Genomic DNA, 18,592 nt, shown 5'->3' on the forward strand with positions numbered 1-18,592 from the left:
CTCTGATGAATGGCACTTTAAACCGTATTGTCATCGTAGAACTGAATTTTAGTGCATAGAAAGGTAGGACCCTCTCCCCTGTCAGACAGTGACTGGCTGAGAAGCAGATGGAGGGTCTGGGGTAGTGCCCGAGAGTGTGCTGTGAAGCCAGCATTATGGAAATGTGGATTGATTGTCAGGTCTTTTTCCTCAAAATGTGGTGGCTTTCAGACTGTTCCAGAGGCTTAAGTTCCCGGGCTTTTAGAATCCGTGTCACAAATAAACATGAGAAGAATGTATCCATAAATATTTTATGATAGTAGAATGTCTGTTGTACCAATTCTTCTAAGGTAGTCCGGGAAAAGATCTATATTTTTATCACTTGTTGGAGAGTTATACAAAGAAAAAGACCTTATATGAGACCCAGATGATCTTTTTTTTTGACACATAAAGGTCATTTTCAGGTCCCCAGCCTCTCTGAGCCTGAACTGGGTCCCACAGGGATCTTGGCTGCCTTCTCCAACAAGCCTCAGAACTCCTCTGTGCTGGTTTCTCCATGTGAAAGTGGGTGCAGTAAGCTCTTATCCCCCCAAACACCCTATGCCTGCCTTGCATTAATTTATTAATTAATTTTTGAGATGGGGTCTCACTTCGTCATCCAGGCTGGTCTCTAATTCCTGGGCTCAAGCAATCCACCTACTTTGGCCTTCTGAAGTGTTGGGGTTGTACAGGTGTGGGCCACCGTGCCCAGTCAGTCCTGACTTGAATTTATGAGATGAAAAGTGGAGATTGTAACTGTCACAGTATAATAAAGTCTGATGATGAACTAGCCTGTGGAGCTTCTGGATCAGAGATCCCCATATTATAACACTGACCCAGGGTCCTGGGAAAAACCGGTCCTTCATAAAGCCCAGTAGGCTGATGCCATTCCTTGTTCCTCACCTGCAAACACATTCAGCACACTGCACAGCGAAACTGGCAGTAGGCCAGGTCCTAGGGTGCCTCAGGGTGCCCTCTCCCTGGGTTTCTCTCAATATGTCATTGATGCTGATGAGCTTTATGATATACTTTGGCCTGGGCAGCCTCAGCATTATCCCCTTTGCAGCCAGAGCCCGCCACTCTGCCCCTGCTCCCCTTTGCCATCCCACACTCCCTGCGTGCAGCAGTGCACTCTCTCACGGGGCTCCTGCCAGAATCTCCCAGGGGATCTAGCTCAGTTCCTTTTGTAGCTGCCTTTCTTTCACATTCCTGTTTTTCAGAACGTTTTCCCAATTTGTAACCATGCCCTCATTCCTGTGATTATTTGATTAACATCTATCTTCTCAACCAGTCTGCAAGTTTCATGAGGGGAGGGGCCTTTTTTTTTTATCTGAAAAGCAGAAAAAAAAAATTCTGCTTTTGCTCACAGTAGAATCCCAGCATGCAGCCCAGGCCTCCACTCTCATCCCTTCCAAACCACCCATCATGCAGTTGCCACAGCACTCTTCCTGAAAGCAGATCCAGTTACATCTTTCTCCTTTTACAAAGGCCTTAACGGAGACTCTAACACTCTGTCAGGACTTATGAAGAGCTTCACAATCTAGCTCCTACCTGATGCTCTGATTTAATCTTCTGCCATCTCCCCAGATGCCTTCCTATGTGAAGCTCTTAAAAAGTGCCTTGCACAGGCCAGAGTGCCCTTCCTGTCATCCTCCTAAACTCTCCGTTTAGAGCCGCCCCCTCCAGGAAGCCTTCTCTGACATGGTCAGGCAGGGCTCAGTGCTTCCTCTTCCCTGTGCTGCTCAAGTACCCTTTGATGATGATCATATGGGATCATTGCTGTTGCTTTCCACTGCCCCTTCACCATCCCCAATTGTCCATGAGTTTCCTAGGGACAGAATTGGTGTATTAATCTCTATGGCCTCAGGGCCAAAGACAACTTGGCATAGAGTAGTTGCTCCATACACGTTTGTCAAATGGGGGAGCTAACTTTAGAATAGAAACCTGCTGTATCCAGGGGAGAAGTACTGTCTGCGTATTAGAGCTCAGATATGTAGAATCACCAGGTTCTCAATGGTAATCCAAATCTGAGTTCATATGCTCCTCTTTAGAATTTACTACTATAGGAGAGCAACTCAACTCTTAGAGACTTAGCATCCATCTCAAAGTGTAGGCCTTTGTATGAGTTCTGAAAATTTTAGGCCAAAGGTGGAGGATGGGCTTGGAGTCACGCGAATTTGTATTCTATGATCTTGGGCAAGTCTGGCACCTCTCTGAGCCTCCGTTTCCTGTAGTAGTATTTGTGTTATTCCACTGTGAGGATTAAATGAGAAAGCAGGTGCATATCTGTCATGAGTTGGTCAACAAATTGATATTTTTTATTATTATGATTCTTCTTCTTTACCGACTCCAAAAGGACGATCTGAAGCCTCAATTTTGGCTGTAAGCCAAGTATATAAAACTCAGCCTCGAGGCTGGGACAGTCCATGGTGGGTGGGGGTGTGTGGTAGGGTCTTAAGGATCCTCTCTTTCAGCTGCAATTCCAGATGGAAAAGACATCTGGTTTCTCTATGGCAAGGACAAGCTGGGTGGGGCTGAATCAAAGCCTCCTGAATCCCTCCCTTATAAAGTATGGAAATTTCTCATAAGTGTCATGGAAAATAGAAGCTTCTAATTTTGCCTAGCATTGTTGAAGCTATTTCCATTAAAATGACTCCTGGGGAGACAGAACAACCTTAAGAGAGGTATTATTTTGATTAGAAAAGTCTCAACCTAGCTATGCTATGAGGTTGACTTCAGAACACCCTACAGAAAAGATGGGCTGAGATGATCTTTTGAGAAACAGAAGCGACGTTTAGTCTCCAATCAGGATTAAGTCTGGAAGGCCAAGTTCACTCAAAGGGGAGACAGGGGCCCACCATGGGTTGTGTTAGAGTGCCCTTCACTTCACTTCCTGCTCTGGGCCACCTCATTGCCTCCGGCCCCTCCTATTTTCTGTGTAGCTATTCTATCACCATCACCAGCCAGAGTATGAGAAAGGCATTCATCTTTCTTTATTTTCTTTCTTTCTTTCTTTCCTTCCTTCCTTCCTTCTTTGTTTCTTTCTCTTTCTTTCTTTTCTTTTTCTTTCCTTCCTTCATTTCTTTCCTTTCTTTCTCTCTCTCTTTTCTTCCTTTCTTTCTCCCTCTTTCTCTCTTCCTTTCTTTCTCTCTCTCTGTCTTTCTTTTTTGTTTGAGATGGAGCCTTGCTCTGTTCCCCAGGCTGGAGTGCAGGGGCATGATCTCAGCTCACTGCAACCTCTGCCTCCTGGGTTCAAGCAATTCTTCTGCCTCAGCCTCTTGAGTAGCTGGGACTACAGGTGTGTGTCACCACACTCGGCTGATTTTTGTATTTTTAGTAGAGACGGGGTTTCACCATATTGGTCAAGATCTTCTCAAACTCCTGACGTCGTGGTCCGCCTATTTCAGCCTCCCAAAGTGCTGGGATTACAGGCGTGAGCCACTGCGCCTGGCCTAGGCACCCTTTTCCTATGCATTGTCACTCAGCAGCATTTCATCTACAAGCCATGGACCTTTTATTTCTCTTTTTCTAACCCTGTAACCCAAAGAGTTCCATACAACCTCTAAGCAGAAAAGTCTTCACTTTACGGAATATGTGCATTTCAGCAAAGTTGGCTATAAAACTTCCATAAAGCAAACTCTATCTGTCTACTGACTTTATTGATAAGGTTAAAAATATGTTCCCAATCACAAAATTCCTAACAGTCTGAACTGAGAATATTTTAAAAAGACTTTATTAAAGGAAGTGTGTTCTCAGGAGATTTTTCTCTCCACTTCCTTGCCCGTCTTGGGATACTTCAGTTTTGTACTCTGAGAGCATAAACCTTGTCTGAACACTTATCCTTCCTCGCCTGTGGTCATTTGCAGTTTCTAATAGAAGTGGCTTGGAGATAATGAGTCGCCAGCAGGTGTACTATCTGTCATGCCCAGACAGGCCCTAGCTTGACGACCAGCGCCCCATGCTTCTCCCCTTAGGCCAGCACTGGACACAGAAGCGGCTGTGAAAAACAGCCCAGACCTTTGAGAGAATTCTTGGTTCCAAAGTGAAGGAGGCTGAAAAATTGGGAGCTACTCGTAGGATCTGACTCTGGGGCTTGCTTCAGCTGGATCTGGCTACCTTTTCAGGGGGTTGTGCCTTAAAAACCATTGCCTGCATAGAGCCTGAAATCCTTCCAATAAGATACTCAAGTTAACAAGCTCCTTGTTTTTGAAGTACACAGAGCTGAGAGTGACTTCCATCTCCCTATGGTGCAATGATGAGGTTGGATCAGATTAGCATTTCTCATACTGCGATCCTCCACCAACTGTACCAGAACCCACCAGGGGCTTGCTAACGTTGATTTTTGGGTCCTACTCAGAAATACTGTAATTAGACTCTCTAAGAGGAAAAGCCTGGGAAGTCCCACATTTAGCCACCTCACCAGGTGATTCTGATGTGGTTTGAGAACCACTGAGCTGTTACGGCTGCTCATACTGTGTATTTATTCACACCTTGGGCTGAACCAGTTCAATCCATCCATTATCTTCCAGCCTCTTGATTGAGGTCTGCTGGATAGAGAAAATGAGAATTTGGGAGTGGCCGGGCTGGGGGAGGTATGTGATTTTCGAACTGGAATACACTGGGAGATAGGGTAGGGCTTGGTTAAGGGTTGGGGGCTGCAGCTGGTAGAGAAATCTTTCTCCTCTTCTTTCCTTTTGTCCCAGAATGCCTGTTCTACCTGTTCTCCTTGGGCAAGTGCTACAATGGTGGGACTGGTTTTTGTGAGCTGGCCTGGGACTGCACCCCTAGGGTGACCAGAGCTCATATGGAAAATCTCCCTGTAGGTTCCTAACAGCTGACTTTCAAAGTGAACTCCTGAACAGTCTTTAGAGACTCCAACTGCCCTTGGACATGGCAGGAGTGGGGTTGAGGGGAGGTCAACAGTGGGGCTAGGGGGATACCTGCAGTGTGCTCCAACCCAAACTTCCCTTCTGTAGGACTGGGTCTGCCAAGTCTATAGAAACAGATGAGAGGACCCCTGCCTTACCCAGAAGCTCCAAATCCCAAAGAGAACAGGTCACTCACCTGTGGGTGGGCCAAAGAGAAGATTATGAGCTGGGCAGGGTGGCTGGGGCTGCGCTGCTCTGGAGCAAACATTCACCTGAGTGAGGTTGTTTGACTTCATCATCAGCATGGCTGGCACCAAGAACAGCTTTGAGGACCCTAAGGCCTGAGTCTCATTTATCCTCACATGGCTTTTTTATTAACAAAGAAGATCTCTTGGAGTGGGGGTGACATGCTCCAGAGAGCAGTCAAAAGGTAAAAAATGACATTTACAAAAATCCATTCTTTTCTCTCTCCACTTCGCTGCTCTATTGACTGTTTTCCTGTTCAATCAAATCCTATTCACAGCTACACATCCCATTTCAGGAACCGCCAAGGCGATAAATCTCCTGTCCTTTCTTCGCTGTGCTTGCCGCCTCCCCAGCTTTTCTCCCCTTCCCTATCCTGGAAGACCTGGGGTCCTCTTTGGTTGGACCCCTCACGTCCAGAAAATGTTCATTCAGTTTTCAGTGCATGGGACAAGCCAATTGCTTTGCTCTTTCTTCTCCTCTTGCTTTTCCCCATGACTCTTTCTAATCTCAAAGACCCCAACCCAGGCCACCTGCCTTTCTCCCTCTATGGATTAGCTCTGTTGCATCTGGTTCAGAATTGTGGCCAGGTCAGCCCTACTCTAAAGTCATGATCTCTCCTCCTCCCTCCCTCCTCTTTCTTTTTCTTCTTTGTTGTTTTTTAAATGAGGTTTCACTATATTGCCCAGGGTGGTCTCAAACTCTTGGGGATCCTCCCACCTCAGTCTCCTAGTGTTGGGATTATAAATGTGACCACCATGCCTGGCCCCTTTGTCATTTTCCTGTGTGTCGTGGCACTGACCTTCTGAGAGACTGAGGGACTGTGGGCTGGTGATACAGGCTGTCTGTACAGGAAGGAAGAGGAATTGCACAGAGCACTCTGGGCAGTAGGATCAGGACAGAAGTCCGCACTGTCAAATGCTCTGTCTGCTGTTTATTTGACTACCTTGACTCTGGCTTCTTTTCTCCTGTTTATTCCCTCAATCTTGTTCATGAACCTTTAATGAGCGAATACCCTTTGCAAGGTACCATGCTAGGCTAGAAACACAGGAGGGCCACCAGGGTCTGACCACAGAGGGTAAGAGCCTTCATTTATTGGCTGACATCCTCTCTGTGTTCAGTAACAATGCATCCATGAAGAGTGAATACATTTAGTTTTACCTTTAGCAGATCTAGAGCAAATTTGCTTTTGGGTGATTGAAATTTATTCTATTCCTTCAACATTTAATCATGAAGTATTGGGGTGATATGAAGTAGTCCAGCTGATTCAGTAATGTGCTTGCCCTGAGGTAGTGGACAGTGTATAAGCTAGACCACTGTCCAGAAAGGGTGTTAGAGACCAATTCAGTACTCAGATGCCTTTCCTTGCAATTTATTCTCCCCTGAGGATAAATTATTCACCATCTCCATGGTCATCGCTGCTATTTATTGAAGGCTCATTTTATGCCAAGCACTGTATTTGATCATATTTCTTCTTATTGGATCCTTACAATAATCCTGTGAAGTTGGCTCTGTTAGTATTCTCATTTTGGAGCTGGAGAAATTTAGGCCCAGGAGATTTAGCACTTGCCCAAAGCCACAAAGTCAATAAGAGGAAGCAGAGCTCAGACGGAAACCTAGTCTGTCTGTCCATGGGGTACTGAGGCTCTGACATGACATGTGGGCCAAGGAGCAGAGCCAAGCACCTCTCAGGTGCATTTCTTAGCACCGGGCCTGTCACCTGTTCTCTGTGACACACAAGCTGCTTCTTTGCTTCAGGGAGTAACAGCTTCTGTGGTTCAACAGAGTCCCCCAGTTTTAGGTAGTTTCAGCTGGGTGGGGCAGCACAGTCCATGATTCTGAGCTGAGTGGCACAGAGTTCATTGTACTTGGTTCTTGGAGACAAGTATGTTACCTTAATGGCTGATTTCTTCAGAAGAGTAAGATGAGGCCCTGCCACAACCTGGAAACTGCTCAGGGAGTCTGGGTGGCAAGGCTCAGAGCCATTTCTACCAGCTGGAAAACTGACATTCCAGGTCACTCAGAGCTTCCTGGGGACAAGTGTCAGGAAGTGCTTAACTACATTGATACTGGCTATTGTGCTGTGATTTCACAAGGCTGAAACCTTATCTTCCTTTCAAGATTCTGGGCAAGAACTTGGTGAAGGCAAGGAGAAATTCTGGAGCTGAGTGGGTCTGGGGCAGGACACGGACTGGAAACACTTTGGTGTTTCATGCACTTTATGTAAACAACCTTATTTATCCATGAGGGTATTTACGATGAAGGTGGGAAATCTTATTTTCATTTTACAGACGAGGACACAGACGCTCAGATAAATCAAGTGACTTGGCTTAAGGTTACCAGCCCATATATGCCTGTGTCAGAATGTATATTCAGGTCTTCCAGACTCTTCCACTAGACCCTTCTCAGAGTTACTGATGGCTGGCCCTCCAGGAGACCACCTGGCATCCTGCCCGCCCCCACCCCAGGGGAGGAGCTTTGGGTCTTGGCAGACACAGGCTCAGAGAGCTCCATCACCACTTCCACAGTTGGGGGGAGTGCATGTCATTATGTTAGTCTGCCTGCTTGGCCTCCCGGAGCACCCCCAGCAGCTACTGCTGTACCGTAATTTCAGTGTCTTGCCTCATGCTCAGGCTGCATGCCTCCTGCCTCTCTCACGTGGGCCTTCCTTCCTGCTGCAGAGGCACATGATGCTGCAGGACTTGCTGGGTCCCATGCACAGGACCTGGCTTGCCCAGCCAGGCATGGAGAGCTGTGACCTACAACTGCTCACAGACCTTCCGCCAGGCTGGGTGGATATGGCTTCCCCAGGGCTGCCCTGGAAGTGCAGGTGAATTAATGTCCTATGGAGTGACTAATGAGAGAAAGCAGATGGGACCGATCTGCATGATAAATTCTCTATTTCTCAGCCTGATGGGCTATTCTGAGATGTGGTAATTCCAGACAGTCCCCTTGGAGAGGTCCATCATGCCCAGGCTGTGTATTCTGGTGGATGGTGGCCAGGGCAGCTGCCTGTATTGGCTTTCCCCATCCTCACTTCACACCTCTCATGCAGCAACACTCTGTACTTGCTTCCCCTCGTCCCATTCATCGTATTCCTTTTTCCTTCAGTCTTATTTCCCTTAGATCACACTCCCTTGCTCTAATAAAGTGTTAGCATGCAACTTTTACCCAAAGGTCTGTCTTCTAGGTAACCCAGGCTAAGACAATAATAATAGTAATAATATTTTTTTACCATGTATTCAGAATTTTCTGTGTGAGTTACATTATCTCACTGAATCATTGCACCATCCAGATGAAGCAGGTATTATTATCACCATTTTAAAAATGAGAAAACGAAATCTCAAAGATGTTAATCCATTTCCTGTCTGCCCCAAGAATACTCACCAGCATGCTTGCTGCTGCACCATTTACCCTGGGATAACTTGGGCATTGCAGTCTTAACTTTATACCCAAAGCTTACCATGAAATATCTCCCTTTTATTATTATTTTCACTCACTCTGGTATATCAACTTTGGAAACCAAAGACAACATTCTATTAATGGCATTCTTTCCATTTACGAAATACAGTAATTCCTGAGTGCTGAAAACGTCAAATCCTAGGAAACATAGCATTCCTACATGTTATATATATATATATATATATATATATATATATATATATATATATATATTCTAAATGGAAACATGCCCTTAGTCACACGGAATGTAAGCGCACAAAGTCAGGATTTAACTCAGCTCTTCTGTTCTTCAGCTCCAGAACTTGAACTCTAAGATACCTTGAATAAAGTTTCCTTTAACCTTGAGAAATAGCAAGGAAACCCCAGTCTCTACAAAAAGCCACCTTTAGGAGATTCCCAAGGATTCCCAGGAAGCCCAGGGAGACCCTCAGGGGAAAGCCCTTGGATACTTACGTTGTAAACGCGGGGTTGTATTTGGCACCTCGGTAGTAAGAGTACAGGTTGAACATCCCAATCATGAAGGCCACAAATACCATGATGAAAATGACCATGAACTTGAAGATATCTTTCACAGTTCTCCCTAGGGAGATCTGCAGGGGCCCAAAACTCTCGTTGGCTGGCAGGATGTATGCAATGCGAGAGAAGCTCAGCACGACGGCTATTGCATATAGCCCTTCTGATATGATCTGAGGGTCTGAAGGCCACCACTTGTCCCTGGCTAAAAGAAAACAATCTGGGTTACTTACTGGGGCACAGGATCTACTCTGGAAGAGAAACCAGTTAGGCACCTTTAGAGGTCTCCAAGTGCATCATTTGCCATTCTTGCCCTTGTCTTCAAATTAATCCCAATACCCAGAAGGTGTCAGCTTCCCTCTTGGAATGTGCTGAACCATCTGCCTGGAACACTCTAATCTCACTTTGAAGTGTGATTCATTCCTAATCCTCCGTCAAGATCCTGCTCAGGCATCACCTCTTTCAGGAAGCCTTTTGTGATCCCCCCTCCCCACCCCACCATGGGCTGGGCAAGTTCCCAGTTTCTGTCTGTGCTCTCCTGGTATCTGGTGCACTCCCCATGTCTTGGCACTTACCAGGCCACTTGTTGTTCTGTCTCATGAGTGTTTAGCTCCATGCTCAGGAGCTGTCCCACTCACTGGAGAGGCAGCATGAGGAGAGAGATGGGCAAGAGCACGGACTTGGAGTCAGATAGCCCCGAGACCGAATGTGGCCCATCCGCCTACTGGCCATAAGACTCTGAGAGACAACTAACTATCTTTTGAGCTTTATTTCCCTCATCTCTAAATTATGGATAATATCTATTTCACAGGACTGTGGAGAGGATGAAATAAAGTCGTACATGTAAAGTGCTCAGCACAGGGTCTGGCACATAGTGAGTACTGATAAATGTTTGTCACATGACTGAATAAGCAGCCACAGGTCAGAACAAGTGAGCTCACATGGGGACCAGGAATTGAAAGGATCTTGCCTGAGAAAGTACTCTTGGGTTTCGTTCCCTAGGTACTGTGTGCTGGTATATTTGCTCCCTGATTACGCTAAGGCCCCCAAAGTGGTGACCAGTCAGGCAGATTTGCCACGACAGCCCTGTTCCATGTAGGCAAGGGTCCTAGGACTGATCCTGAGCTGGGAAGGCTCTGCTTGTGGTCACTGTGAACACAAGGGCCTGAACTGCCCAATGAGTATTTCTACAGCAGAGCAAACCTGCAAAGTGTTCCTATTGCAGTTCTAATGGTACAAGAAGCAGCATCTATCATGAATCAGCTGTCTATTATATGCCAGTGATTCTCAAGCGAGGGCAGCACTTCTCTCGTGGAAAATGTGTGGAGGTGTCTCTGGTTGTCACAGTGACTGAATAGGAGTACTACTGGGATGCTAATGTCCTGCATTGCCCCAGACAGATCTGTACCATAAAAACTGCGCTGCTGGAAAAGCTGATAGGGTCCCATTGAGAAATGCGGAGTGAAACGTTAATTGAGAAACATTGAGAAACCTAAATTAGCACTTACACTTACATTAGCTGTAATTTTCACAACAGCCCTGTAGAGTAGATATCATTAATGCCATTTTTAGGATTGGATTTAGGGTATGGGGTCCTTTTCAGAACCTGGTAAATGCAGATAGCAAGGATATTACATAGCAATTCTTGGCATTCCAAGGGAGATTGAAGAGGAAGGCTTTTATTCTTTATTTGCAAAACTAGACTCTGATACATAATTATAATAATAGAGAGCAGTAAGAAACCTTTAGTAAAGGAAGCCAGGCCACAAAGTTTCATGGAGTGATTCTAAATTGCATTTGTAAATATAATAACATTACAGACTCTATGTTCTCATCAAGGTGATACCTCAAAAATCCATGAAAGACTAGTAAGCAGAATAAATTATGTGTTTTCCAAAATATCTGTCATCTTGTATGGATAAATAACATATTTGAATAACGTAAAATAAGACATAACTTCTCCTGTTAAACAGAAGCCAAAAAGGAATTATTTTTTCTGCAGCCTCTAGCTTACCATCTTAAACCTCAGTCACAATAACAAGACACTCTTATAATCTACTCAGATAGATTTGGCTGTTGTCAGATCCTGGTGACCAGGTCAGGACTTTATTGAAAAATATTATATTCGGACTGACTCATAAAGAGTTGTGATGAACATAAAGTGAACAGCACTGTGATGATTTAGACAAAGGTGTTTTCTTCTTAGAGCTATTTCCATGAGAAAAACTGCTCTATCACAACCTGAAAAATTGGTATCTGCCCATTTGCTGTAGAGCTTGGAAGGAGCCAGTGTCCAGTTGGCCACAAGAGGGCTCTCTTGCCCTGTAACTGGAGCACAAGTGAAGCCAGAAATCCGAAGGATTTCCAAGGGCACAGGGTGAACCACAAAAACAAGAGCAGTAATGTGCTATGCATTGGGTTGGGTGAGACATTAATACAACCCAGAAAGCAACAGAAGTCAGAAGTCTGAATTTGCCAAACCCCAAAATGGCAAGCGGTGGGTGGATGGATGATTTGTAATACTACAAGACCCTCCATGGGGATTTCTCAGTGGGGATTTCTCTACCACATTTACATGTAACATAATCTACGTTGAAAATGGGCAGTTAATCAACTTTTGTGTTAAGTGAACAATCCTCTGTTGTATTTGACCACAGAATCATTGTTGTATCTTCCCACAAAGATTCTGTGATCCCAGAGCCATCTGGCTTCATGTAACAGGGACATTCAACACTCAATCCCTTTAAGATGTTGCAGCTGCCATTAACAAATGCCTACCAAGTGTCCAGATGCTTTTTACTGTTAACAAGTATCTACCTTTCCTTCAACCTTCAACATCTTTCTGTTTCAGTACATAAATTACAGCGTTTGAGCAGAAATGACCCAAAAGGTAGTAGTAAGACATAACTTCTATTAAAATAAGTAAGCAGATAACTGCTACCATTAAGTGAGCATTTACTACTTTCAGAGCAGAGTGCAAAGCACTTCACACACACTATTTTATTCAACCCTCAAAGCAAACCCTTTTGACATAGATATTATTATCCCTGTTTTACATACGAGAAATGGGAGCTCAGAAAAGTTAAGTAAACAAGATCTCACAGTAAACTACTGAATTAAGGTTTGAATCCAGGTCCCTTCTATTCCAAAGCTTGGGTACATAATTACTATGCCATTCAGCATGATTTTCAAGTCACGTCAGGCCAGGATTTCCTGCTATACAAGGCAATCCTGTATTTCTGGAAACATTATAAGCCCTGCCACAAAAATTTGATTCTTCATGTTTAAAATAGGGACAAAAGAAGGACCCCTTTTTGCAGGGCTATTTGCAAGGATTAGAATTGTGTGTATAAAATGTCTACACAGTTTCTGGCATATAGTAAGTTCTCAATAAACATATGTATAACTACTATTATTATTCCTAAAGCCTCAATCTACTACCTCAAACTATAAGGCCTTGTAGTTTGCAAGAATTAAGGTATCTCCTAAGAATCTATCTTGCCGTGAAGCAATAACTGGGAAAGCAGAATTTATTTTTGCACAAAGCACAGGCATCCAACATAGAAGGAAAATTCTTCCGCATATACATATCCCTTTAGTGCTCCTGGATGCACATCAGAAACAAGACGTTTCTTAAAAACATACAAGCTACAGAAATGTTCCCAAGGGCCTTTCAGAAACAAACTCATCCTTAACACAGAAAGATTCATTTCTCAAAGTCACCAATTCCTCCTTCTATTCAGCTGGCTACACTTCCGGGACCAGGGCTTTTTTTGAGGTGGAGAGGGTGCTCTGCACTGACAGTGGAACTGCCAAAGTCAGCCCCGTCACAAATCATGGGCCACATGATTACAAATTACGCTACAAATTCACCAGCCACGGTGAAGCGCCAGGGCTATGTCCCAGAAGCGCCAGAATGGAGCAGGGGAAAACACGCCTGCGACTGACTCACCGTAGGTGAAGTACGCTACTTCCGGCGGAAGCGAGACGTTGTGCAGCGTGTCATCCCGCACGTGCTGGTCCACATACAGCTGTGCCTCGCTGGCCTTCAGGAAGGCCATGAAGCGTGCTGTGAAGGAGGCCACAAAGATGGACAGCATCCCGAAATCTAGCAGGTTCCACAGGTGCAGCACGTACTCCCGCGGCCCCTCCTCCCAGATTTCCTTGCATTCAGACCAAATCATTCCTGCGGGAGAAGGAGACGGCCAGGCTCATTTTTCGGCTCTCTTGGCATTTGTGACCACATGAGTTCATGGAGAGAAGCAGAGTATAACTGGAGCTGGGACCATCGATAGCCAGAGGCAGACAGAAACATGTCTTCAAAGACAGATTCAGACTCAGGAGACCCTGAGACTTGGCCCTGCGCTTACAAACACACCGTCTCTGGAAGTGAGGAGAGAGTTCTCATTCACTGATGTATTTTTGGAGGGAATATAGGAGAAATACAGTTGTAGACAGTTACACACTTTAAGAACTGGGAGGCCTTAAGAAATGAATCTGTCCTAAATTAAATACAGGGAAACTGAGGTCCAGGAATTGTAAAGGGCTTTCTGAAGGTCCCCCCACATCCTCAAATTCTACAGAAGTGCCCCAAAAACCTAGAACTATGGTTTATTTTGGACATAGAACTCAGTTTTTTTTAAGTCTCAGATTAGAATGCTTCTGTATTTTTGCGTCATGAGCATTAATTTGAGGTTATTAGATTTTTTCTTTTTCTTTTTTCCTTTTTTTTTGGGGGGGGATGGGTTCTCGCTCTTGTTACCCAGGCTGGAGTGCAATGGCGTGTTCTCAGCTCACTGCACCCTCTGCCTCCTGGGTTCAAGAGATTCTCCTGCCTCAGCCTCTCGAGTAGCTGGGATTACAGGCACACGCCACCATGCCCAGCTAATCTTTTTGTATTTTTAGGAGAGACGGGGTTTCACTATGTTGTCAGGCTGGTCTTGAACTCCTGACCTCAGACGATCCACCTGCCTCGGACTCCCAAAGTGTTGGGATTACAGGCGTGAGCCACCGGGGCCCTGCCATTAGGTTTATGTTTACTCTTTCATAACTTATTGAATTTTAAAGACGTGTCCTCATTGTTACATATTAAACAATGTAGAAGTATATAAACAAAATGCTACTAGTTCCACCAGCCTTCCTCTAAGCCAGCAGCCCATTTGGCACCAGGCATGGATTTCATGGAAGACAATTTAACACAGGGCGGGGTGGGAGTGGGGGTAAGGGGTGAGATAGTTTCCAGATGAAACTGTTCCACCTCATATAATCAGCCATGAGATTCTCATAGGATGGCAACCTAGATCCCTCACATGCATAGTTCACATTAGTGTTCAGGATCCTATGAGAATGTCATGACACTGCTGATCTGACATGAGGTGGAGCTCAGGCAGTACTGTTAGCTTGCCCACCACTCAGTTCCTGCTGAGCAGCTCAGCTAACAGGCCACAGACTGGTACCAGTTGGTGGCCCAGGGGTTGGGGACCCCTGCTGTAAGCCATCTCTGTGAGTTGGCCTGAGCTAATAGTTGATGAGTATCCTTCTAGCCCTGTACTGTCCAATATCATAGCCACCAGTCACATGTGGATACTGACATAGCCCTGCACTGTCCAATACCATAGCCACCAGTCACTTGTGGATACTGACATAGCCCTGCACTGTCCAATACCATAGCCACCAGTCACATGTGGATACTGACATAGCCCTGCACTGTCCAATACCATAGCCACCAGTCACATGTGGATACTGACATAGCCCTGCACTGTCCGATACCATAGCCACCAGTCACATGTGGATACTGAGCACGTGAAATGTGTCTAGTACAGTTTGAGATGTGCTATAATTGTAAGGTGTACATTGGATTTAAAACACTTACTATGAAAAAATAATGCACGACTGGACACCGGTGGCTCATACCTCTAATCCCAGTACTTTGGGAGGCTGAGATGGGCAGATCATGAGGTCAAGAGATTGAGACCATCCTGGCCAACATGGTGAAACCCCGTCTCTACTAAAAATACAAAAATTAGCTGGGCATGGTGGCATGCACCTGTAGTCCCAGCTATTCAGGAGGCTGAGGCAGGAGAATTGCTTGAACCCAGGAGGCAGAGGTTGCAGTGAGCTGAGGTCACGTCACTGCACTCCAGGTTGGTGACTGGGTGAAACTTTGTCTCGAAAAAAAAAAAAAAAAGAATGTAAAGCATCTCGTTAATAATTTTTTGCATCAATTACATGTTGTAGTGATAATATTTTGGATATGATAGGTTAAGTAAAGTATATTATGGATTAATTTCACCTATTTGTCTTTATAATATGGCTTTTAGAAAATTTAAACTTATCTATATGGCTTAAGGTTGTTGCTTGCACTATATTTCTATTGAATAATGCTGTTCTATACCTTTAGATCTACTGATTACTAAATAATCACTAATATTATTTAAATTATTTTAAATTACAGGCACACCTTGTTTTATTGCACTTTGCTTTATTGTGCTTCACAGATACTGTGGGTTTTTTTTCAAATTAAAGTTTTGAGTTTGTGGCAACCTTGTGTTGAGAAAGTCTATTGGTGCCATTTTTCCAATAACGTGCTCACTTTGTGTCTCTATGTCACATTTTGGTAATTCTCATATTATTTCAAACCTTTTCTTTATTATATTCATTATGGTGATCTGTGATCAGTGATCTTTGATGTTATGATTGTAACTGTTTGGAGGTTTCATGAAACACTCCCATATGAGATGGTGAACTTAATCAATAAACGTTTTGTGTGTTCTGATTGCTCCACTGACCTGCTATTTCCCTGTCTATCTCCTTCTGCTCAGGCCTCCCTATTCCCAGTATTTTAACAATATTAGTATTAGGGCAATTAATAATCCTACAATGCTTTCTAAGCTTTTAAATGAAAGGAAGAGTTGCACATTTCTCACTTTAAATCAAAAGCTAGAAATGATTAAGGTTAGCGAGGAAGATGTGTCAAAAACTGAGATATGCCAAAAGCTAGGCCTCTTGTGCCAAACAGCTAAGTTCTGAATGCAAAGGAGGAGTTACTGAAGGAAATTAAAAGTACTACTCCAGTGAACTCACAAGTGATTGATTAAACCAGCTACAGTATTCCCTTAAGCCAATGCCTAAACCAGAGGAAGACCCTCACTCTCTTTAATTCTGTGAAGCGTGAGAGAGGTGAGGAAGCTGCCAAAGAAAAGTTTGAAGCTAGCAGAGACTGGTTTACAAGGTTTAAGGAAAGAAGGCATTTCCAGAACATGAAAGTACAAGATGAAGCACCAAGTGCCGATGTAGAAGCTGCAACGAGTTACCAGAGGATCTAGCTAAGATAATTGATTACAGTGGCTACAGTACCACAGATTCTTAAATGTAGATTAAACAGCTTTATCTTGAAAGAAGATGCCATTTAGGACTTTCAGAGCTATAGAGTAGACATCAGTGCCTGGTTTCAAAGCTTCAGAGGACAGGCTGACTCTCATGTTAGGGATTAATGTAGCTGGTAACTTTAAGTTGAAGCCAATGTTCATGTACCATTCCAAAAATCCTAGTGCCCTTAAGAATGATGCTAAATCTTCTCTCTTTTTTTTTTTTTTGAGATGGAGTCTTGCTTTGTTGCCAGGCTGGAGTGCAGTGGCCAGATCTTGGTTCCTTACAACCTCTGCCACTGGGGTTCAAGTGATTCTCCTGCCTCAGCCTCCTGAGTAGCTGGGTCTACTGGCACATGCCACCATGCCCAGCTAATGTTTGTATTTTTAGTAGAGACAGGGTTTCACCATATTGGCCAGGATGATCTTGATCTCTTGACCTCGTGATCCACCCGCTTCGGCCTCCCAAAGTGCTGGGATTACGGGCACGAGCCACCACGTGTGGCCCAAATCTACTCTTCTTGTGCTCTATAAATGAAACAAAAAAGCCTGGATGACAGCATATCTGTTTACAGCATGGTTTACTGAATATTTTAAGCCCACTGTTGAGACTTACTGCTCAGAAAAAAATATATTTCTTTCACAATATTACTGCTCATGGACAATGTGCATGGTCACCCAAGAGCTCTGATTGAGATGTATAGGAGATTAGCCTTGTTCTCATGCCTGTTAATATAGTATCCATTCTGCAGCCCATGGATCAAGAAGTAATTTTGATTTTCAAGTCTTATTATATAAAAAATACATTTCATAAGGTCATAGCTGCCATAAATAATGATTCTTCTGATGGATCTGGGCAAAGTAAATTGAAAACCTACTGGAAAGGATTTATTATTCTAGATGCCATTAAGAACAATAGGGAGTCATGGGAGGAGGTCAGAATATCAGCATTAAGTGGAAGAAGTTAATTTCGACGCTCATGGATGACTTTGAGGGTTCAAGACTTGAGCAGAGAAAGTTACTGCAGATGTGATGGAAATAAGAGGACAAGAACTAGAAGCAGAGCCTGAGATGTGGCTAAATTCCTGCAATTTCAGGATAAAAAAAAACTTCAGTAGATGAGAAATTTTTTCTTATGGATGAGCAAAGAAAATGGTTTATTGAGAGTCAAATGGTGAAGATGCCGTGAACATTGTTAAAATGACGACAAAGGATTTAGAATATTCTGTAAACTTAGTTGACAAAGCAACAGCAAGTTTCGAGGCCATTGAGTTTAATTTTGAAAGAAATTCTACTTTGGGTCAAATCCTATGAAACTGCATCGCACGCTACAGGGAGATCTTTAGTGAAAGGATTAGTTAATTGGTGCAGCAAACTTCATTGTCTTATTTTAAGAAACTGCCACGGCCACTTTAACCTTCAACAACCACCACTCTGATCAGTCAGTGGCCATCAGCATTGATGCAAGACCCTCCACCAGCAAAAAGATTATGCCTTGTTGAAGGCTTAGATGACTATTAGCATTTTTTAGCAGTAGAGTAATTTTAAAATTATGGGACACACATTTTTTAAGACATGATGCTATTGCTTAATAGACTACAGTATAGTCTAAATGTAACTTTTCTGTGCCCTGGGAAACCAAAAACTCCTGGGACTTTATTGTGATACTTGTTTTATTGTGATCTGGAACTGAACCTGCAGTATCTTTGAGGTATGTAACAATTCAGTTTCAATTTGAGGATCTACTATGTGCTAGGCACTGCCCTATGTATATATGTATTATCTTAAATCTTTGCAACAATGCTATGAAGGTACATTCTGTTACTGTCCTATTTTTACAGCTTACGAAACAGCGGCACAGATGGTTGCAATGTGCCTTGCTAGAAAGCAGGAGATCTGGAATTTGAACCCAGAAGGTCTGCCCCTAGAGTTCATGTTATTGACCGCTGAACTCGTCTGGCTCTCCAGGAAACAAAATTAGGTTCAAACTAGTTAATGTATAGAAAAGACTCTTGAACATTTTATGTCACTAGAGTCTTATAGCTTCTCAGACCTGGGACAGCTTTGATGTGGAACCATGCTACACTTAACCTGTATATTTAGAGGGATTCATGTGATAAA

General features: G+C 43.9%; 1 protein-coding gene across 5 annotated transcripts in view; it reads right to left on the bottom strand.

The window, feature by feature from the left end:
• TRPC7 (transient receptor potential cation channel subfamily C member 7) overlaps positions 1-18,592 on the bottom strand; it is a 139,146-nt gene that overhangs the window by 24,405 nt on the left and 96,149 nt on the right. For all 5 annotated transcript variants that reach the window (XM_078365748.1, XM_002744184.6, XM_078365747.1 and 2 more), the window contains 2 exons: positions 13,057-13,290; positions 9,045-9,309 (listed from right to left, as the gene is read on the bottom strand). In XM_078365748.1, coding sequence (XP_078221874.1) covers positions 9,045-9,309; positions 13,057-13,290 — 499 coding nt within the window. The remainder of the gene's footprint in view (positions 1-9,044; positions 9,310-13,056; positions 13,291-18,592) is intronic.

The sequence above is a fragment of the Callithrix jacchus genome, chromosome 2 (assembly GCF_049354715.1).
Source record: "Callithrix jacchus isolate 240 chromosome 2, calJac240_pri, whole genome shotgun sequence".
NCBI lineage: Eukaryota > Metazoa > Chordata > Mammalia > Primates > Cebidae > Callithrix > Callithrix jacchus.